Raw genomic sequence first — 23,320 nt, forward strand, 5'->3', positions numbered from 1 at the left:
AGAAGCCCCAAAAAAACCTGATCCGTTTATGGGTCCCCAGCCCACTCTTTGGGGCCCCTGAGAACAAAAGGGAACTGGTTTATCGTGAGATTATAGCAAATCGATGCTGCTCTCCCACCAAGAAATGGCCTAGGCTCTGGAGAACACCGCCAGGGGAATACAGTAAGCTCTTCAGTTAATGGATGCCATCCAGAATACCCAACCAAGCAAACTAAAGTCCCATGCAAACCACGTTTATTGGCAACTTATAGATCCTCCGGGGAACTAAATCCAATGTGGTTAGCATTGCAGGGGACAACCCCAGTATCCGAGTGGTTTACTACAAGCCACTTATGACAGTGGCTTTTCTTAGGCCGTATAAACCGTCCATGGCATCCAATGGCCACCACCGTCACTTGGAACATGCACGTTACTGGGGCACAATTTTGTTAGTGAAACCAAGGAAAAAAGGTACACGTGGTAATCTGTACTAGCACCAGCCTACATGGCAGCCCTTTTCAGAAGCTCTGTCCGTGGCTCAGTCATCGCCTGCAGAATTGGGGCAAGAGCTCTAGGGCATTATCCCAACATAACAAGTCATTATAAACTGCACCCCACTCGTTTAGTAGCAGACGCCCAATCCAGTGCAGTCACCCTGTAAACGGTACGCTCCGTGCAATGAACAGTGGGGTGGTCTTGGATTAGTGTAGTAAAAGCATACAAAGAGGTTCACCATATTGAACAGAATTGCAATTCCCAGCAAAGGGAGGGGGGGGGGGGGCGAAGGGAAGATTTAGCCATGATGGGCCAACTGCTACAGCAGAGCACCGTAGGCAACGCAAGCCCAGCTTTTAATTCTAGTGCTGCAAGCCTGGTCAGGCAATTCTTGCCATTGGATCACGGGCCGGCCAATGAGAAGACTCACAATTAGTCTCGATCTCGGAGGGGGGTATTACAGAGCAGTTACATTCAGTCTAAAACTGCAATAGTGAGATGTACCCCAAGCATCGGGCTGAAAGACGACAGAAACTCCTCTTGTGCCACATCTTTATGCAGGTGTAATTAGACAAAGCCTCACAGGTGTTTAGTAGAGCATAAGGAGGAAGTCCTTCCTTGTTATGGCCTGTAGATGTTCACCGAGTACACACAGAAAGTGCCCGAGTAGTGATAAAGTACCAAGGAAAACATCCAACTGGAAAAACCCGGATTGACTGACCAGCAAATAGTTGTGCAATGACAGGGCAACTGCTTACAGACAGCATTGATGCAGCAACCAACAGGCTACAATGAAAATCTGCATGCCCGTGTCACTAAGCTCCTCGGAACAGCACCAAGAGCTCAATGTTCTATCCATGCCAAACCAAGACGGTGACCGTAAGCAAGTCCAGAAGGCTCCATTCTGCGGAATCTGGCATAGACTTTGGACCTACCTTATGGCCAAGTGGTCACCACAAGCACAGATTCAAGTCAGGGTGAAATGCAACCAGTACCCTCCTCCCCTTTCCAATAATAGCCCAGCACTCAGAACTAAAGTAGCAATGCTTAAACAGATCAAGCAACCCTACACCAAAGTGTAACCAGCCACTGCCTCCTATGGGTTGTTGCCATGGCCAGTGTGCTCATTACATGCATGAAATCTAGAGGCCATGCTACCTAAAGGCTGCACATAGGCCCTTTCTATGTGAAGCAAGGCTCCCAAGGATGCAGGAGGGCTGCAGCATTCCACGTGGCTCTAGGGTGAGAACATCAGCACAACATCTTCCAGCACCATGATCCTGCGAGGAGCCTCCAGAGCTGCAAGTCTACAGGCCAGCACCCAAAAGCTGGCCATTCAAATGCTTTGCACCCTAAGAAACCACCAGGGAAGCCTTTCAGACCAAAACAATACTTTATTTTCAGTGACAATTCAGCCGTCAAAAAAATAAACCTCTAAGCAACAGACGGATGGAAGACTTCCCTAGGGTGTTACTAATGTGGGCATTTGTTCAAGGTCTCTTTTCGGAGTGCTTGTATAATTCAATAAATAGGAGCATGGAATGGTTGTGCTATTCGCTCATTTCTGAGCTGGGATGAGGCCATCGATGCTTTCTCCCTTCTCCAAGTGCTTTTCCATATCAATCAGCAGCTTAACTCCATCAACCACCATCTGTACCAGTTCCACTTCAGAGAAGCCCAAGCGATCTGCATTGGAAATGTCGAACACTCCTCCCACTGCAGCAGTGTCAACACCACCTGAAATAAAAAACAACTTAGTGACCAACTGGTAAGGGGTCAAAGGATGTTGCCAACTCCTCCTGCTCAAACATGAACCACCATCTCTGAAATCACCCAGCATGTGATGGCCTGAAGTAGCAGAAGCCAATAGACAATGAAGGAAGACCAGGCAAGCATGGACTAGGTGTAGACAAGTAGCTAATGGCCCATATAACATGCTGGCTGAATTCCTGCCACTGATAGCAACGAGCACAAAAGCTGCAGCAAGGCGGCCACCAGATTGCCCACCAAGTAAACTGTTCCAGATCTCAAGAGCACTATGCCCACCAAGTACACTGTTCCAGATCTCAAGAGCACTATGCCAGTGGGGAACAACTGCTTTGGGTCTCACCTGTGCCGCGTTTCTGGAGTCGGAGACATTTCAGGATTTCTCCAAACTTTGCATGTTTCCCCAGGTTTGGCAGCTTGACATGAACACCAGCACGGAGGCCAGTGCCAAGGTTAGACGGACAGGTGAGGATATAGCCAAGGTGCTCGTTCCACATAAACTGGTAGCCTTTCGTTTTGAAGAGATTTTCAATCTAAAACAAAGTCATGAACAGGCGTTTAGTCATTGCGCAGAAAGCTGCAGCACCGTTAAAGACTTCCTGAAGAAAGTCCAGGCAGCACACCCTACTGGGTTGGGATGTGTGGGCTGCGGCGCGCGCCATTAGGGTTTAGTGGAGGTTCTTGCAACTCAACCCACGTGTTACACCATCAGCCCACCATCACATAATTCGACCACTCTACATGTCCCAAATGGCAGGCAAGGGTAATGGTGGAGCCAGTTTATACACAGCACAGCAGGAAGAGCTTACCTTGGTGAGACCAGTGCAGAACCTTTCGAACACTTCCCTCATGTTCCCGCCTTGCTGCATGGAGATCACCCTCAAGTGATCCTCCTCATTGAGCCACACCAGGAAGGTTTTGTTATCATTGTGCCTAGGAAATAAACATGCAAGTTACAAAAAACTGGCCTTAATCCACCCAGAGACAACCCGTACTAGGTATGTAACATGCAATGAGAAGATGCAGTGCTTGGCCTGGTCTCCACTTCCAACACACAACATGAATGTTAACTTGTTGCATTAAAAACCACATGGTGACACTTCTGTACACTGATTGTCATACTGTGCCTGCTAATCCAGCAAAAAATATAGACAACTCTGATAACCGGCCTATCAATCATTGGGGCGCCACAGGTGCGACACCAGGACTGCACCAGAAAGTATACATTATGGGCCGGGAAAGGGAGACTATTGGGGCAATCCAACCATCCTACAGTTGGCCCGCAAGGCGACACTCACCAAATTCCTCTGGCATCCGGCCAATCGCGGGCCATTCCAGAAGCGAGCAGCAGAGGGGAGACAGGCTTGTCAAAGAGGAAGTGGTCATCGATAAGCTGCTGCTGCTCCTCTTCCGTCATGTTCTTCAGGGCGTAGTACTTCCCTGCAAGGTCGCCGTCCAGACTGGCCAAAGCTGAAGAGGTCAACAGAACAAACTCAGGGGCAACTCAAGAAAGAGCCTGGATAAAAAACGTTAAGCGGAGGAGGGGCAACTACCTTCCACGGAAAGTTTCTCCACTGCTCTCCTCTCGCCTCGGCTGCAGTGAGGGGGCAAGCAGAACCCACGGATACTTCTGCCAGTGCGGACACGCGAGCTGATTACATATGTGGGGTCCAGGTCATCACCACCCTACAAAAGATGCCAGACGACAAGTGTCACCACTGCAGATTTCCTACTAGATTGCAAACGGGCCAATAGCAGTTCCATGGAAACCAAAGACGGACCAACACCCGGCAGAGTTAAGGGTCCTGCAAACATGGTTGCGATAATACCTGCACTGGACTGTCTGCAGTCGCTCCAGTGCGTCAGGCAAGTAAGGAGCCCCGGAGCCCTTACCTTCAAGTGTGCAGGATTCAAATCAGTCTTGTGTTTGTCAGTGGGGCAGTAGCCGCCATGTCGGTCCTTGATGATGGGATCAAAGAGAGGGCTGAAGACATCATAGCACTCTTCGTCTCCGGCCACACAGCCCACCGTCATAATGTAGGGGTGCCCTGAGGAAAAGTACACGAGCATTAGAGCAGAAACACCGCTTGTGAAGTAGCAGTGGGCATGGCAGGTTTAAATCCACTAACATTTCATTCTGCATGCGCACTGCCCCCCCGCTCCCCCCCCCCGCAGAACACATACCGCAGCAGGCATACCACGCACCAATCCGCAGAGGAGACAGATCGAGATGCCTTATTAGTAGTCTAGACCACAGGGTGCCCCATCCAACAAGCCTGCGGCCACGCTCACCAACTGCTCAGCTGCCATTCACATACCGAGGGTGCCTGCCAGAGCCCTTCCGCCAGAGGGCACGCATGCCACATCTGGGCCGCCAGCACTGCACCCCATCCTGCTTTATCTGGAAAGCCTAGTAAATGCGACCCACCACTGCCTTCCCAGACATCCCTACTATATATTATATGGGCAGATCCAGCAGAACGGCACTCTTCGGTCGTGAGTTAAACATGTACCTTTTTACTGCAGCCGATAGAGTAGGTGTGTGCAAACACAGTGCAGGCTTTTTTTGTTTACATGTTCACCCGCAAATGTATTTAAACACAAAAATTAGTAAAAATGCTTCTCCCAGCAGAGAATGGTGCAACAGGCTCTCTTCGCCTGGGCAAAACAGTACTTCCATTCCAAGCCCTTACTTGTGCCACAGCTACGAGAGGAACCCCACAAGTCCCGCTTCATTGCCCATAATGCGATGGGGCCCCCAGCATGCAGTGAGTGCCATGCACCAAGACTTTACCTAGAGGTTAGTGGGGCATGTGCAGGAAGGCGCAAGGGTTGACCAAGAGGGTCATCGGGGCATCCACCCAGACCTGGCACAAGCCCAAGACACGGTCCCCTCCCCAATCACCGGAATGGGTCAGCGCTGTTCAGTGCCCAGCAGATGGGGCCATTACCTGGATTGTCAACACCAGTCTGAATGACATCATCGACAGTGCAACCGCTGGGCGTCTTCAGGCCCCTCAGCTGCTCGTACAGGGCCACGGTGAGCACCTTGGCCATGTGATTGTTGTGGGCACTCAGGTCCGGGTACTCATCCTCCACGGGGAACTTCATCTTGTTCTCGTTGTGACTGTTGCCGAAAGGCATGGTTTCTGCATGGGGGGGGGGAGAAAGGGCAGAGATCACTCACATGGCTGTAAGGACCCACAGCAGAACATAGACACATAGACAGGTGTAGCATCACAGCACTAAGCGCCCTGGGCTCACCATGAATGAGCCAACCCAGTCCCAACTTTACAAGACCAAAGCCTATTTAAATGGGGTTAGAGGGGGGAGTGGAAGGACGTGCCCTTGGCATCGAGCAGAAAGTTCTCGAGTCCTGCAGAAAACAATGCAATGCTGAATTTGGTTCCTTCTTGCCAATAGCCCAGAAATCTTCAGGTAGTCTACCGAGCCAATATAGTTATTGGAGTATGATAACCATTACAATATGCGTTATGTTAAAATGGGTGACCGCATGCACCTAAGCCACGACGACAGCACCTGAACTGCCCACACAGTCTGTTCCACCACACCCAGCCTAATCCAGCAGGGGCCACCACACCCAGCCTAATCTGGCCAGGGGCTTTTACTATTCTGCCCATACAGCAGGGGCCACCACACCCAGTCTAATCTGGCCAGGGGCTTTTACTATTCTGCCCATACAGCATGGGCCACCACACCCAGCCTAATCTGGCCAGGGGCTTTTACTATTCTGCCCATACAGCAGGGGCCACCACACCCAGCCTAATCTGGCCAGGGGCTTTTACTATTCTGCCCATACAGCAGGGGCCACCACACCCAGCCTAATCTGGCCAGGGGCTTTTACTATTCTGCCCATACAGCAGGGGCCACCACACCCAGCCTAATCTGGCCAGGGGCTTTTACTATTCTGCCCATACAGCAGGGGCCACCACACCCAGCCTAATCTGGCCAGCCCACACAGTCTGTTCCACCACACCCAGCCTAATCTGGACAGGGGCTTTTACTATTCTGCCCATACAGCAGGGGCCACCACACCCAGCCTAATCTGGCCAGCCCACACAGTCTGTTCCACCACACCCAGCCTAATCTGGCCAGGGGCTTTTACTATTCTGCCCATACAGCAGGGGCCACCACACCCGCTTTTACTATTCTGCCCATACAGCAGGGGCCACCACACCCAGCCTAATCTGGCCAGGGGCTTTTACTATTCTGCCCATACAGCAGGGGCCACCACACCCAGCCTAATCTGGCCAGCCCACACAGTCTGTTCCACCACACCCAGCCTAATCTGGCCAGGGGCTTTTACTATTGGAGAATGCGGGAGTCCATATTTCTCACGCATATATGAAAAAATAAACACGCGAGCTGGACAACACAAAAAATTAAACACTCCCAATTACATAGAGGTAATGCACAACATGGAGCTGGGCCACTACTGAACGTGGGTGTTATCCGTGCAGCCAAGTGCTGAAGGCCAGGTGCCAGGATGACCAGAAGCAATGAAGGACAAACCCTGGAATGTTCTGGATTGCGGCTGGGGTGGTGAGAGGAGATCCCAATGACGCACTGACTTCAGCAAATAATGGCTAGGCCTGGTATGAAAAGCAAGTTCAACCATTACAATATTAAGACCCCAACACCAAACCATACAGATGGCCTCATCACAAGTTGGGTCTTAGCCCCCAAATGCAGAGTAACCCTATTACTTCCACATTTAAGGGTTGGCCCAATCATGAGTGGGGCGGTATGTAGGCGTTTTACCTTCAGCTTTTTCCACGAGGTAAACATGCTCCCATTACCCGTTTTTGGTGCCATTACCGCCAGCACAATTTTGCACCCCCCAGAACCCATTGGGTCGAATGGACTCAATGGGGGATGTAAACTTACCGCAGTAACCCTACTCGTGATGCAGCAACAATAGTGTTGGATCGAGTAGCAGTAATGCCATTTGCTCTGGCCGATGCCGCCAGAATCCTGATGAGACAGAGAAAGTGTTCGAGCAGCCCGGAGGGAAAACCGTCACGAGGCAGTGCGGGGGCTTGCATCATGCTGGCCCCATATGAAAGCCTTGAGGGACAGTGCAAGTGAGGGTGAATTCCCAAGCCCACTACAGGAGAGTAGTGTTAGGAAAGCGACAGGGGTAGCTTCTCGCTCTGATAAGGGAGAGGGGTACAGCTCTGAGGCTGCAGTGCTAGCCGTGATCGCCGGAGGGCGCTCTTGCTGCGCTGCAGTATCCGTGCAGCATCACCCTCCTGGGTCCATGGCGACCAGGCGGATCACTGCAGCACGGCATCGAGGGCCAGGTTAGGTGCAGGGCGGAGACCACTCCATGCATTCCAGGACACCAGCTCCTTCAGCACCGGGGGGCCAGGAGCTGCCCCTCCACCCACCAGCATCAGCCTCCGCACAGGAATGTTAACAGTGGGTCCGAGAATTGCTTGGGTGCCAACAGCTCAGGGGTGGTCCTGTGCCAGGCACCAGTAGCCACCGAGATGACCACCACAATGCAAGAATCGAAGCACTTGCGGGAGTCGCCAGCAAAGGCCCTGGGGCCTGCAGAAAGCTGGCCTGTGGGGGACCCAGGAAAACCAAGGGTTTGCAATAATACAGCAAGAAAAACCCCCACCTTCAAGGCAAAGAAAAGGCCAGGTTCTCGGGCGTCACAGCTGTCTAGGGTGCTAAGGGGAAGTGCAAGCTGCCCAAACACTGCACACGCGCCCCCCCCTCCACACCCCCCAGAACCACTCCGCTCGCCACATGCTGGCGAGCACCCATGCTTGGCAACCAAGCCTGAACGGAGATGGGAACCAGTGCCTTGCAGCCCGTGCCTTGCAGCCCAGCCAGGAGTGGGCACCCGTGCATTGGAGCCCGTGTCCAATAGTTGCAGTAGGGAAAGGAATTCCAATATGTGAACACGATCAGCTGAGAAAACCAGTATAACCGCTCCCCCCCCCCCCCCAACTAATTAAAACCGGGTCCTTCATATACCTGGCAAGGCTGCACAAATAAGGGGGGGCTTAATCTCTCGGAGAAAGGGGCCCTGCAGATGTACTTCTGGGACCCCTTCCATCAAGATCCCAAGGGTACAAGGCCGGCAGTGCTTCCTAGCCCCAGTGCCGACTGACCTCTGCAGCTGTGGATAGTGAAGGACGCAGGGAGGTGCTAGCTTGCCATGTGCATCACAGCCCCAACGAGGTCAGTCTACCCCCTAGGGAGGCAGGTGCCCCACACGGCCTCATACCCCAGTGCTGGGCTCTGCAGCTGTGGACCGTGAAGGACGCAGGGAGGTGCGAGCTTGCCATGTGCAGCACAGCCCCAACGAGGTCAGTCTACCCCCTGGGGAGGCAGGTGCCCCACACCCCCAGTGCTGGGATCTGCAGCTGTGGATAGTGAAGGGCATCACAGCCCCAACGAGGTCAGTCTACCCCCCTGGGGAGGCAGGTGCCCCACACGGCCTCATACCCCAGTGCTGGTCTCTGCAGCTGTGGGTAGTGAAGGGCATCACATGGCCAACGAGGTCAGTCTACCCCCAGGGGAGGCAGGTGCCCCACACGGCCTCATACCCCAGTGCTGGGCATCACATGGCCAACGAGGTCAGTCTACCCCCTGGGGAGGCAGGTGCCCCACACAGCCTCACACCCCAGTGCTGGGCTCTGCAGCTGTGGATAGTGAAGGGCATCACAGCCCCAACGAGGTCAGTCTACCCCCTGGGGGTGGCAGGTGCCCCACACCCCCAGTGCTGGGCTCTGCAGCTGTGGATAGTGAAGGGCATCACAGCCCCAACGAGGTCAGTCTACCCCCTGGGGGAGGCAGGTGCCCCACACCCCCAGTGCTGGGCTCTGCAGCTGTGGATAGTGAAGGGCATCACAGCCCCAACGAGGTCAGTCTACCCCCTGGGGGAGGCAGGTGCCCCACACCCCCAGTGCTGGGCTCTGCAGCTGTGGATAGTGAAGGACGCAGGGAGGTGCGAGCTTGCCATGTGCAGCACAGCCCCAACGAGGTCAGTCTACCCCCTGGGGAGGCAGGTGCCCCACACCCCCAGTGCTGGGCTTTGCAGCTGTGGATAGTGAAGGACGCAGGGAGGTGCGAGCTTGCCATGTGCAGCACAGCCCCAACGAGGTCAGTCTACCCCCGGGGGAGGCAGGTGCCCCACACGGCCTCATACCCCAGTGCTGGGCTCTGCAGCTGTGGACAGTGATGGACGCAGGGAGGTGCGAGCTTGCCATGTGCATCACAGCCCCAACGAGGTCAGTCTACCCCAGGAGTGTACTGGGAACTAAAAGAGGCCCTGGAAATACTTTTCAAAGTGGCCCCATGTGGCACATTTTCAGCCAGCCCAGTGCTTTTCCTATGAGAAAATTTGGAAATCTTACACAAAAGAGGCCCAGGGTGCAGAGGCCGACCGGGAAATCTCTAGAGTTCCCTATAGGCCAGTCCACCCCTGGGGAGGCAGGTGCCTCACACAGTGCTGGGCTCTGCAGCTGTGGATAGGGAAGGGCGCAAGAAGGTGATTAACTTTATCAGAGCTCCAACGAGTATTGCAAGAACACCAGCCTGCCCCCTGTAGAGGCGGGTACCTCCAATGCCTCATAGCACGCCAGAGCCGGGCTCTGCAGGGACGCAGTGAGGTCGTCACGTGCATCAGGGCTCAAGCTGCGACATGCAGCATTAGTGTGCCCGGACCATCGCCGAAGCAAGCTCTGTAAAGGTAGTCCTGGGGAGGGAGGGGCTAGAGATCAGGGGCCTGTCCATCCGCCCAGGACAGGGCAGGCAGCGTAATCTAGCCCCGTGCAAAGCGCCTCCACGCCTTGTGCAATCGGGAAGGAATGCACGCAGATTGTGGTTTAATAGGAAGCAGCTGCTCAGGATGGAGAGTACAGCGCACCCCCACCCCCTCCCAGATGCCGAATACAAACCTGCATTTTAACCATCGGGATCTCTGGCATGGAAGAACATTCCAGCCACTTCCAACTCGACACCCCGAGCACAAACTTCAAGTGCCCTGGTCCCAGGCAGCATGCATGCAGCGCCACTGCTGCTCTGCATGCATGGCACGTGCCCGGGCGTTGCAGCAGGCTGCCCTCCCCGGTCTGCACCAGTGAGGTCACATGCAGATCTGGTCCCTCCAGCTGAACCCCGGCGCAGGCGGGAATGAAAACGCTCTGCGAGAGAGAATCAAGGCAGACAGCAGCTCACTGCACAGAGCATGCAGACACAGGCTGCCTTGCAATCTCTGCCCACTCCCAGATGCCTTCAATGCTGCCATCCTGGAGAAGGCACACAGCAGCTCACTGCACAGAGCATGCAAGATGCCGTGCAATCGCTGCCCTCTCCCTGTGTCCGGGAGAAGGCGTACACACACACACACACAGCAGCTCACTGCACAGAGCATGCAGACACAGACTGCCCTGCAATCTCTGCCCCCTCCCAGTGTCCGATGCCTTCAATGCTGCCATCCTGGAGAAGGCACGCACACAGCAGCTCACTGCACAGAGCATGCAGGCTGCCTTGCAATCTCTGCCCCCTCCCAGTGCCAGATGCCTTCAATGCTGCCATCCTGGAGAAGGCACACAGCAGCTCACTGCACAGAGCATGCAGGCTGCCTTGCAATCTCTGCCCCCTCCCAGTGCCAGATGCCTTCAATGCTGCCATCCTGGAGAAGGCACACAGCAGCTCACTGCACAGAGCATGCAGGCTGCCTTGCAATCTCTGCCCCCTCCCAGTGCCAGATGCCTTCAATGCTGCCATCCTGGAGAAGGCACACAGCAGCTCACTGCACAGAGCATGCAGGCTGCCTTGCAATCTCTGCCCCCTCCCAGTGCCAGATGCCTTCAATGCTGCCATCCTGCAGAAGGCACACAGCAGCTCACTGCACAGAGCATGCAGGCTGCCTTGCAATCTCTGCCCCCTCCCAGTGCCAGATGCCTTCAATGCTGCCATCCTGCAGAAGGCACACCAATGCACAAAAACAGGGCGGGCATGCTTCAGCAACAGGGGGTGACCTTTAAAGGCTTGCACCTCGCATATTGGGAGGGTTGGGGTCCCGTTCATTTATATATATATACACATATACATATACACACACATAGGCATGAAGCCCCACCATGGTAAAGCCACCGTTATAGCAATAGTTATAGTTGCCACGAATGTAGACGAAATCCATGGGGGGGGGGGGAGCCCCAAGGACGACGCCCGGGCTCAGATGCTATTGCGAACCTGGAATTATCCCGGCATGCTTCCTATAGCGCTACAACCCCATTACAAATGGCAGGAGGCGCTATACAAAAAATCCCATAACAGAAACTCCACAACTGGCAGACGGCGGCGGGGGGGGGGGGGGTCTGTAAATGGGACATTACGTCTCATAACAATAGAAGTGGGACAATAGAAGGGGGTGGGGAGTAAATAAACCGTTATAGAATTAATCACTGAGCCCCCATGGCGCAGGATGCTCTGAGCCAGTCCCTGGCCGGGGCCCTAGAATAGACACTGCGCCTCTTTGGGATGCCGAATAGGACAGGCCTGGGGCGACTTAATTAAAAGGCCATGCCCTTGACTCCCAGCACGCGCCTTAGGGAGATTAATTGATTATAATTAAGGCGCTTAAACCGCGATCCCGCCGTTTACAACCGGCAACGCCGGACCACGCACTTAACCGCCATGAAAGAAGGTGGTAACTCCAGATAATGCCCATAAGCGCAGCCACGGACTCACCGAGCTCTTAGGTAGGCAGGCAGTATATGCGCCGATTCCCCGCGGGAGCCCCTGTGTCCACCTCGGCTGCCTCCGTGAAGTGGTGCCTGCTCGCGGCCGCCGCCCGCTTATGTACGGCGCGCGCGCCGCGCTCCCATTGGCCGCCCGCCGGGCTCCATTCATTCCATTGGAGGAGGAGCGGCTGTGACCCGATGGGGCGGGAGGGGGGGGGGCTCGCGCTCGCCTCGGAGGCGCGGCCATTTTGTGAGCGCCGGACATTTCGAGGGGGAGAGAGAGGAGGGCGGTGGCGTCGACGCGTGTCCTGCTCGGCGCGCACGCGGCGCGGCGCGACCTTCACGCGCTCTTGGCGGGTAAAGCCCGCCGGTTAGTGACCTTAACGGCTGCGCGGGGGCCGTCGTCGGTTTGTCAGCGGCGGCCCTGGAGCCGGCCTCGCCCCGCGGGACGGTGCGCGCCGCTGCGAGTCGAGGGCGGGCAGATGGCGCCTTGTGGCCTCAGGTGCAGCCATTTTCCCGCTTAATAACCGAGAGACCCTCAGAGAACACCTAGGCCATGGCCCTCATAAGGCTCCGCCACAAAACATGTGAAGGGATGCTTATAGGCTGCTTTGGCCCCATAAAGCTCCCCCACAAAACCGGAGACCCTCAAATGTGAAAGGATGCTTATATGCGCTTTGGCCCCATAAAGCTCTCCCACAAAACCGGAGACCCTCAAATGTGAAAGGATGCTTATAGGCCGCTTTGACCCCATAAAGCTCCCCCACAAAACCGGAGACCCTCAAATGTGAAGTGATGCTTATAGGCCGCTTTGGCCCCATAAAGCCCCCCCACAAAACCGGAGACCCTGAAATGTGAAGAGATATGTATAGGCCTAGGGCCCGCCAAATGCCATTAACTTATAAAAGCACAGGGGCCACCAAAGAATTTTGACCACACATAAATATGTTGGATCTCATGACTCCGAGCACTACGCAGGGGCGGACCAAAGCATAAAATAGACCAAGGCACCATAACAAAGTGGTCCACAGTGACCCAGGCATTAGCCTCATGCTTAACAAAAACACATTAGAATTACTCAAGGACAGACTCAAATTCTTGGGATGTATACTTCAAAAAGATGGAGTCTCCATCGACCCGACAAAAGGTCAGGGACAGAAAGGCGGCCCTCACCCCATAGAAGCAATCCGAGATCCAGTCTTCATGGGCATGATTACGTATTCTGGAATACTCATTCCCAAACTGTCTACAATCTTGGAAACGCTCAGAGCATACCATAGTTGTGGCCCTAGGGGTTGGGTGTGACTTAAGGAAAAGCCTTTAAGGACATGAAGAGCATGTTGGGGTAAGGCACCACAGTGGCCTATTTTGACCCAAACTCAACACCAAGATGGCTGTGGACACGAGCCCCCACAGGCTTGGGATCAGGGTGACACAAACATGCCCTCAGGCAAGGTAATTCCCGGGCCATTGGGAGACGAGCACTGACGCCACCCGAAACATGGTATTCTCAGATCGAGAAAGAAGCGATTGCTATGGTGTGTGGTTGTCAGCACAGTACAATGTCCTTTCATCGAGGGATGTTTGTTTGCTGGGTTTTTTGCCGCAAATTTTTTTTTTTGAAAAAACCCATTATTTTTTTAGGGGGGGATTAGTAAATTATATATATGGGGTGTGGGTGTTTGGGAATACATACAAATTAAAGAAAATGAGGGTGATCGGGGGCCCCCCTAAAAATAATAAAAAAAAATTTGATGGGTTTTTTCATTAAAAAAATCGCAGTAAAAAACCCTGCGAAAAAACATCCTGCGATGAAATGACATGGAACCGTCAGCACTTCCATCTGTACCTCTCTGGCCAGAAATTCAAGTTCCTTACTGACCACAAACCGTTCATCCCTATCCTTCACAGGTGGTCCCTGCAAACCACTCTGAGGATCGAAAAAATGTACTCTTCTGGTCCAAGAATTAGAATTTGAAAAAATTGGTAGCAATGGAAGCAAAGGCTTGGCCGGAAATACAACTCACTATAGTACACCATTGCAGGCTATGGCAGGAAAAGGTAAAACAAAAGGCAGAGGAGAGGAAGGCAGATGAAACAAAATTGGTCCAAAAGAAATTGTCGAAATATGCACTAGAAGGAGCATTAACAACAAGCCCCGGTCCACAGACGCAAACAGCAATGTCCCAGCCTCAACTCCAGTATCAACAGCAGCCACAATACAGCGCCATTCAACAATGCGCACCTCCCATGTGAGGAGGATACATGGGAAGGGGCGGACACCAACAAAATTATCGTGGCTGGGGAGGGTTCCAACGAGGACAAGGTTTCGGTCCACAGTCACACCAACCCTTGGGGGGTTTAGGGGATACACACAGCAAATGTCCCATAGCAAGCAAGGGAGCCACCCCAGTGCTGGACCTGCGGGCAGGTAGGTCACATCTCCCGTACCTGCAGACACAGGGGGATGCAACAAGGGTGGGGGGAACAAGGCTATCAAGGAGGGCAGGACGTGTATTATCCCCAAGACATGCAGCAACAAGGACAGATACAGAACATACAACAGCAAATGCCACCCCCTGCACGGACACAGCCTCAGGCTGCATTAACTACACAACCAATGGCGATACACCAATCTACAGCGCCACAAATGACAGCACCACTACCACCACATTTGCAAGCAGCCCAACAGCTAACGCAGTTACAGGACCGCTCACCAGAACCCATGGACACACTGGCAACCATACCAGTGAAAAGGATGGGAGGGGTGACCTTAGTGGGGCACAATCCCTACACGGGTAATGGATTATTGTTATACCCACAATAGGACAGCCCATAGACAAACATTTTGTGTCCCATCCTGTCGGTCACACCCAATCCTGCGGAGGAACCTCGCATAAGGGTGGCGATAGGTGACAAAACTTTTTCCTTTCTTGTTGACACTGGGGCGACTATGTCATATATCCGAGAAGGGACATTTGCGGTGTCGGGCGATGCCATGAACACTCAAGGATTCTCTGGGGCTCGAGAAGTGGTTTCCTTTATTGATAACATCTCCTTATCCATAGACGATCACAACTTATCTTTACCTCTACTTTACTCCAAACAAGCCCCTGTAAACATAATGGCACATGACATAATGAGATGGTAAGTGGATTGAGCACAATCACGTATTTCCTTTTTTTGGTAAGGGAGCAAGGGTATGTGAGGAGTATACAATAAACACAATCAAAGATATACCTTTTGCTACCCAACTTCCCAACACACTGTCAGAGAGATGGGGATTCTTGTAAGTGATTATTATAAACACTTAACTGCATGAATCACATGAACATAGGTATTAGCAAAAGAACAATTTTTAATATATTTTTAAATTGTTAAAAATGACCATCTGTCAAACTCATATAACAATTATCTTGCTAAAAAAAAACACAACACAGATACAAAAATAATGGTAAATCAGCGTTCTCTCGACATGTTCGAAAATTTTGGTCAAGATCTCAGTCTTGTACATTTTTCTATGGTGTACTACAAACACCTAATTTAAGGAGTCAGACTCTGATATTGTCTATTCTGGCAATTGTGATGTTAGTATCAGGGTGATTTTTAGAAAACATGACATCCTTTCTAATATCATGACACGTCTACACCAATTTGTTTTTCAGGAGAGAGACAAACACCACGATTGACATATCTTGATATGGAATGTGTGGTCTATCCCCTTCTTCAGGATGCTGTTAATTTTTCAGAAAAACAGTCAGTAATGTGATCACCATATACTGCCTGCTACTCGCGTAGCTTCTTTCTACATGTGGGAGTCTAAATACGTAATTCGGCGTCACCATTTTGCCTCAGTGATTCATTCTGTACTTTTAATGGTAGACTGTAATATTGTCGTGTATGTACGACGACAGATCACCGCCTAACTATCTTCAACACGCTTGCACAGCTGCATTAAAGTGCACATACAACGTGATTGTTGTGGCCTCTGCGTCTTGGTTTCAATCCAGCAGGTGCGGTCCACAGGGGTCACTTATCGCCTAAGGGTGGCGGTGGTTTCAGTGTCCACAGACTTTTAGCGGTAGTTTCCCTACGCGTCAGTTTCACGGCGGTGATATCGGTATTGGCCGATAGCTTTGACGCATACGCCGCCGTGAAACTGACAAGGGAAATGACAGAGGCATTCAATGAACTGAAAGAGGCGATATCCACAGCTTCAGTTCTAGGGACCCCAGATTACAAAAATAAAATCTTCCTGTTTTCACACTACGACGGCGTGGTTATGAAAGCAGTACTGACACAGAAAACAAGTATGGGCCATAAGCCAATTGCTTATTACAGTGGACAATTAGATCCGGTAATGAAAGGACACCTTTTGTGCGAACAACACTTGGCTGCTGCAGTTTTCTCAGTAGAGAAGGCTTCATTAATAACTATGGGGTGCCTCACCACCCTTCATGTGGAACATGCCCTCTTTGCGATCCTGCGCAAGCCAAAAAGCACTCTGACAACACAAAGAGCAACTGGGTATGAAATTATACTATCAAAGCCAGAATTAAAGATAGTGAGGTGTAAAAATGTAAATCCAGCACAATTTTTGCTATTTTTGGCAGATGTCCACCAACCTGGAGTATGGGCTCATGACGGCACTCAAAGTATACAGTTTTACACTGAAAAACGGAAGGTAGAGGACGAAGCGCTTGGGGGTGGGGGGGTACTGTATATTGATGGGTCCTCAACAATCGATCAAAGTGATGGTATCAGGAGAACAGGAGCAGCTGTGGTTAGATTGAGGGAAGACTGGACGAGCAAAGTAGTGACGAGTATACAACTACCTCCCCAGTATTCAGCGCAAGCAGCAGAATTAGTGGCCCTAATATTAGCTGTACAAAAATGTGAAGGGAAAAGAGTGACAATATAAACAGATAGCGCCTATGTAACATCAACAGTACATTCAGGGCTAGCAAGATGGCTGAGAAGGGGGTTCAGGAGAGCAGATGGAACACCAGTACATCATGCATTACTGTTAGGGGAACTAATTGAAGTGATAACATATCCATTGGAACTAGCATTAGTAAAGTGCCAAATCCATACTAATGGGGAAGACCCCATCTCTAAGGGGAGTGAAGCAGCAGACTATTACGCAAAAATTGCATCATATTTTGGAGAAATGTGGGATTTAAAAGAGAAGCAAAAAGAAAGGAGAGGGGTGAGACATATGCTACTGAAAGAGGGATACAATTACCTACCAGAAATTCAGATAATGGAGCTACAGGCAGCTGCACCAATGGATGAAAAGGAACTCTGGGTAAAAAGAGGTTGTTCAATGTCCGCTACTGACGGTCTATGGCGACAAAATAATACAGGGAAGGTAGTGATGCCACTTGCATTATTAAAAACAGCACTAACACAACTGCATCATCCCACGCACACAGGGAAAGGTAATTGCAGCACGCATTGGAGAATCGTGGCTCTGTCCCGACCTAAATGCACAGGTTGCAAATTTTATTAGCAATTGTTTAACGTGCCAGCAGTTCACTGCTGGGCACACATTAAGAGTTGTAAGAGGAACAATCCCCAGACCCGAAGATCCGTTTCTACATCTTCATGTTGACTACGTGGATATGATCCAAGTATGTCAAGGTTACCGCTATATGATTGTGGTGGTCTGTCCCTTCTCAAGATGGATAGAGGCTGGGCCATGTTCTCATGTCGACGCCCGCAGAGCTGCTAAATTTCTGGTCCGAGAAGTATTTCCAAGATGGGGAGTCTGTGAGGTATTGCGGTCTGACAATGGTCCTCACTTCGCCAATGAAATGTTCCAATGCATAACTGCCATGCTCGGAAAAACACATACATTTGCATGTACATATCATCCACAAGGAAATGGGGTGGGAGAACGAGGGTCTCCTAAAAGAGAGAATAGCTGAAATTCAGCAGAGCACCAAAAAGAATTGGCTCCACTGCCTGCCCCTGGCCCTTTTTCAAATTGCGTAATAAACCTGGGTTTGACCACTATTTAACAACCCACGAGGTGGTGACAGGATGCCGCATGTACCTCCCACTGGCTCCACACACGAGGGCAGTAAAAGACAGTGAGAGTGCGCCTGATGTTTTGGGACATGAAATGTATGATTATGTCAATTCACTTGTTTCTAGCGCTTCTTGTATCTCTCGGCACATCAGCTTCTTCAAGATTTTGACCAAGAAGGAGGTAATGGAGATAGGGCAGTAGGTAGCCAGACAGGAAGGGACGGCAGAAGGCTTTTTGAGAAGAGGGTGCACAAGGGAGTGCTAGAGGGGTAGTGGGAAGGAGCCAGTGGCAAAGTAGTGATTGCAGAAATCAGGCAAGGCTGGAGCAAGGGAGGCAATGTTGTCCTTGATAGTTGTGGAGGAGCAGGGGAGCACCTGCTTGGATGAGATGTTCATAGAGCTGACTTGTCTAGAGACCTCATCAGGTGATATGGAAGAGAAAGAGAGAGTACAATGGAAGGGGAGAGGGGGGCCACGGCAGGCCTGAGAGTGGGTGAGGGAGAAGGGATTGGTGTAGAGGAGAGTGAGTACAGGATGTCCTGGTTTTAGTAATGAAGTGAGAGGCCAGTGCACAGGGTCAGGGAAGGTAGAGGAGAAATGGAGACTGCAGTACGATTGGCAAGTTCTTTGTAGATTTTCAACAGTTCAGCAGTGATGTTAGTGGCCCAGAGATGCAGGCTTGGATATAGGCCTTCTTTATTTAGCGGATGGATAGTCTGTATTGCCCATGGGGCAGGCAACAGGCCAGTCTGTCAGAGGATATGCTCGAAGCCTGACAGTCCCGCTCAGCAGCTCTGAACAGAGAGGCTTTGTTAGAGTCATAATGGTGTTGTACTTGGAGGCAGGTTTTATGGGGATCCTCATGACAGAGGCTAGGATGTTCAGAGTGTTGGCAATGCAGAGTGGAAGGTTAGCAGGGGCTGTGTCAGTATGAGAATTAGTGGCAATAGTGGGAGGGGGATGAAGGTGGCGGCAAAACCAGCCACTGACACTCGCTTCATTGGTCGAATGACAGAAAAGGAGACCAGCAGGGCGGGCAGGGGCTTAGCCGGGGGACCCAAGAAGTCCAGGTGAGAGGACAGGAGAGCATGATGAGACCAGGAGAGAGGTTTAGTGAGAGGGCTGGAGATTTGGATGTCTGCTGAGAGGAGAGCATTCAAGGTGTGTCCGACTGAGTGTGTCGGACCAAAGGGAAGAATGGAGAGGGAAAGAGAGTCACAGAGGTAGTGCAAGAGTTCAGAGGCCGCATCAGGGGAGTCAAGGTGAATATTGATGTCTCTCAGGAGGAGAAGCTTGGAGAGGAAGGCCAGGAGAGAAGAGGTGAGGTCAGACAACTCTGAGGAAGAGGGAGACCGGACCAGGGAGCCTGTAGATGGTGGAAACAGTCCACAAGAGGATAGGAGAGAAAGCAAGCCTGCAGATGAGGCATTCGAAGGAGGAGTAGGACTGAGTGGGTATGATAGTTGCAGAGACCCATTCATGGAAGATCCAGGCCACTCAGCCCCTGGACTGGTTAGGCCTGGGCTTAGAGAGGATCTTGTAGCCCACCAGGAGGAGAGTGTCAAAAACCTGTGATAGAGCTGGCCGTGAACCACGTATTGGTGAGAGCGAGGACGTCAAGGTTGAGATCTTCAAGGAGGTGGCAGATGACAGAGGAGTGTTTAACGGCAGAGCGAGACTTGCGGTAGCTAGGTGGAGCTGGTTGCCACTTTTGAAGGTCTTCCGAGGAGGGGTACAGGAATGTGGTATACCCGTCGGTGGTGGCAGAGGGGTGGCAGAAGAAGGATTGGCAGGAGAAGGGAGAAGTTGATGAGCGATGGAAGAGGCCTATCAAAAAGGTGGAGGTTGGGCTGAGAGCCCTGGACCATGACAGTGCCTTTCAGGTACACATTCATGATAGCCCTAGAGGATGGGAAATATGTCAAAACCTACTGAACTCCCTGTCTTCTGCGCCAACTGGTTGCTTGGCTACTCTCAGATTCCAGTCTGAGAGTAGCCAAGACTGTCCTCAGTGGTGAGGGTACCAGGTTCCTCCATGATCAGTCTCCCATGCACTGCCTATGGGCCACCACACACTTCGGGGCTATTACAGTTACCCACAGTGCCCTTACTCCTCGCACTTACCCAGAGCCGCGCTGCCCTGGCTGCACTTTCTCAGAGCAATGCTGCCCTGATTGCACTTCCCTCTTCCTGGAACTCCCCTCTCCTCCCTTTCCCCTGCACTATACATTGTCGCACTTGCACAATCTGAATGGCAAAAGGCCTAGTAAGATCGTTTGTCTTATCTTCCCTATGTTTCCCTCCCTGTTCTTGTCATGCCTAGAAACACTTGTGTAGAGGCGCGTTATAAATGACTTATATCAAGAGTACTTTCCACTGTGTGCCACCATTAATGGTCGAAGAAGAGAAGGGGGAGAGCTCTGAGACCATAAGGGAAATCCAAAGTTTCTGGAGAGGGAACGACAAAGAGGATGTCAGTGACAGTCTGCCTGGAAGAAGCGCTGACATAGGTGTCAGCGATGTGCAGACCTGGATTGGAGACCAGGAGATCCTTCTTGAACGTTTTCCTTTCAGACTTCGAAAGAGAGATTGCATCGGTGATAGAGTAGCAGAAGATAGGGGAGATTGAAAGGACCATGGAGGTAAAGCGCGTAGAGAAGGAAGGGGGAGAGAGAGAGGGAGGGAGAAACTGCAATGCACAATGCCAACTTCAACACGACAGCAATGCAACCACCTAGAATCAAGTGTCCAGGGTAAAGAGAAAAAGCCAGGTTTCAACATACAGAAGAAAAAGCAAAAACACCTAGATGCGAGGTTCCTGGATACAGGGAAAAAGTCTAGGCCTGAACATACAGCAGAAAAAGCAAAAACACCTAGATGCGAGTTTCCTGGATAGGGCCCAAGTGCCAGATATAGACAACATACAAGTGTGGGCAACATGCAGCAGATTAAAGCATTTTTGGTAAAAGGAGTAATAAGAGAGGTGGAACAGTTTAATGGGCAGCAGGCTCCACTGCCGAACACTGGCAAACACTTACCTGGAGCTACTACTGCATGTGCTGCCCTTTGCCTAGGGGCCCTTTGCTGATGGTGCTGCACTGGCAGTGAGGCTGTCCTGAGGGCTGTACTAAAGAGGAGGTTAGCAGCCAATGGAGGGTGGCGGGAGGGCAATGGGGAGGGAAAAGAAAAAAAACAAGGAAGCAGAGGGACGAGCGCTAGGAGCGCAGCAAAAAGAAAGAAAAAACAACAGCAAGAACAATTAGGCTGAAAGGGGGGTTGGGGTACACAGGGAGAATGGGTTTCCAATCACCTGTACTCCAGAGCTAGAAATGGAGTGCAGTGGGGCCTGCAGATGGAAAAACACACGCAGTAGCGAATTCTGCAGCCAATGGGGGCAGAGCTATGGGGACGGAAACAGAACAAACAAGGAAGCGGGCAGAGGAGGCAGAGACAAGCGCTAGGAGCACAGCAAAAAGAGAAAAAACAACAGCAAGGACAGTTAGGCTGAAAGTTGGGTCGGGGCACACAAGGTGAAGGGCTCTCCACTCACCTGCACTCCAGCACTGGAAATGGAGTGCAGGGGGGCCTGCGGATGGAAAAACACTCCCAGTAGCAAGGTCAGCGGCCAATGGGGGTGGGGAGGGGGCTATGAGGAGGCCGAGACTTCAGACTTCAATTACCTCAACGAGTCTCGGGCCAGATGCTTCGGCGTCGAAGCCATTGATATCATCGACAGAACCCTCGAAGATTTACAAGACTCAGCCAAAAATAGAATTTTTTAAGTCAATGTCCTGAATTTTTGACACCCCTCCTTTAGGCTTAGAATTTAGGACACCTAGTGTTCCTGAAGACTTTATTTCTGTAGAGTCTAAGATGCAGCATAAGGTAGACTCATTGAGGGATGCAAGTGGCCTTGACACCTCGCCTGATGTAGTGTTTGCTAGTCCAGAGCCCCCTGCTCATGCAGATGCCCCTTACAGGGCACTTATGAGTAGGGTAGCAGAATATCTAGGTTGGGGAAGGCCTGACTCAGTTTTTGAGCAGGGTGACCTAACTGATATTTTGAATAAGGGTCCTCAGAAAGATCCCATTTTACCTTTTCATACTGCTCTGAAGAAAAGAGTAATGGCCAATTGGGAAGCTCTAGATACTAACCCTGCGGTTAGTAAGGATCTCACAAGGAAGTATAAGCCTTCTTCTGTGGATCTGGACTTTCTGTCTAAGCATCCGTCTCTGAAAGGATGGTAGTCCAGGCTGCCACCTCATCATCTGGGGCTGCTGAATACCCGACTATACCACCCGACAGGGATGACAAAAGATTTGACACCTTGGCCAAGAGATTTTTTTCTGCAGGTAGCATGGCTTTAATATCTATCAACGCTACGTGTGCTCTGGCCATGCTTTCCTTCATGCTATGGGATGTCATAGCTATGGCTGCAGAGCATATCCCAGGAGGGGAAGAATGGAATGGTTTCATAAACATCATGGGAAGGAGGCTATGTGCGAGCCATTTCAAACTGGGCTTGATTCAGCTAACAGTATCTGCATGGCGATGGCAGATAGCACTGTTTCACGCAGGTCTGCTTTGCTGCATAAGTCTTGATTTGACGTTCAGGTGAGATTGTTGAACATGCCCTTCAATGGCTCCCACTTGTTTGGTAGCATAGCTGATAAGAGCTTAGAAAAGCTCCAATCATCAAAGGTGGCTGCAAAGTCTTTTATGCTGCAATTCGTCAGCCGCAGAAAGTCCACTGAGGGTCCGGTCCTTTCGATATTACTCATAATTCGGAAGGACGAGGGGCCAGGCCACTCAAAGGAGCCTTAGAAGATTTCATCACGGTGGATGAGGTCGAGGTGGAAAATCCCTCAAACAGCTGCAGCCTTCTTACCACCAGCTGCCGCCACAACAGCACCAAAGCCTCTCTGAGTCCCTGGTCCACACGACTGAAATGGGGGCAGGCTGAGTCAGCATTTGGAAGAATGGCAGGGCATTACTTACAATGCTTGGGCCTTGCAGATTATAGCCCAAGGTCACTGCCTCCCTTTCTCGAGAAGGTCACCCAATTGCCCACCAGAGAGACTCTCCTTCAAGGTTCTGAATCTGCTTCTTCTGCAAGAGATTGCCATTCTGCTGGGGAAAGGTGCCACGGTGCTGGTGCCTGTGGCAGAGAGGAACCAAGGGTGGCACTCCCCTTATTTTTTTATCCCAAAGAAGGATGGAGAATTGAGACCCATCTTGGACTTAAAATGTTTGAACAAATTCCTCAGGAAAGACAAGTTCAAGATGGTCACTCTTTCTCAAATCCTCCAGGCCCTCC

At 51.5% G+C, this 23,320-nt stretch overlaps 1 protein-coding gene across 2 annotated transcripts in view; it reads right to left on the reverse strand.

Annotated features, from left to right (window-relative positions):
• Positions 1-1,848: 1,848 nt before the first annotated feature.
• The window catches only part of CKB (creatine kinase B), a 107,024-nt gene continuing 85,552 nt past the window's right edge, over positions 1,849-23,320 (reverse strand). Inside the window, exons 1-8 of one of the 2 annotated variants that reach the window (XM_069638128.1) lie at positions 11,977-12,101; positions 5,193-5,390; positions 4,135-4,289; positions 3,795-3,927; positions 3,540-3,711; positions 3,051-3,174; positions 2,585-2,774; positions 1,849-2,211 (exon numbers count right to left, since the gene is read on the reverse strand). In XM_069638128.1, coding sequence (XP_069494229.1) covers positions 2,033-2,211; positions 2,585-2,774; positions 3,051-3,174; positions 3,540-3,711; positions 3,795-3,927; positions 4,135-4,289; positions 5,193-5,385 — 1,146 coding nt within the window. In that variant the 5' untranslated portion in view covers positions 5,386-5,390; positions 11,977-12,101 and the 3' untranslated portion in view covers positions 1,849-2,032. Of the gene's footprint in view, positions 2,212-2,584; positions 2,775-3,050; positions 3,175-3,539; positions 3,712-3,794; positions 3,928-4,134; positions 4,290-5,192; positions 5,391-11,976; positions 12,102-23,320 lie in introns of those variants that run through there. The other variant, XM_069638129.1, reaches the window with a different exon arrangement.

This window comes from Ambystoma mexicanum, chromosome 14 (genome assembly GCF_040938575.1).
Source record: "Ambystoma mexicanum isolate Mex_15411 chromosome 14, UKY_AmexF1_1, whole genome shotgun sequence".
Lineage (NCBI taxonomy): Eukaryota > Metazoa > Chordata > Amphibia > Caudata > Ambystomatidae > Ambystoma > Ambystoma mexicanum.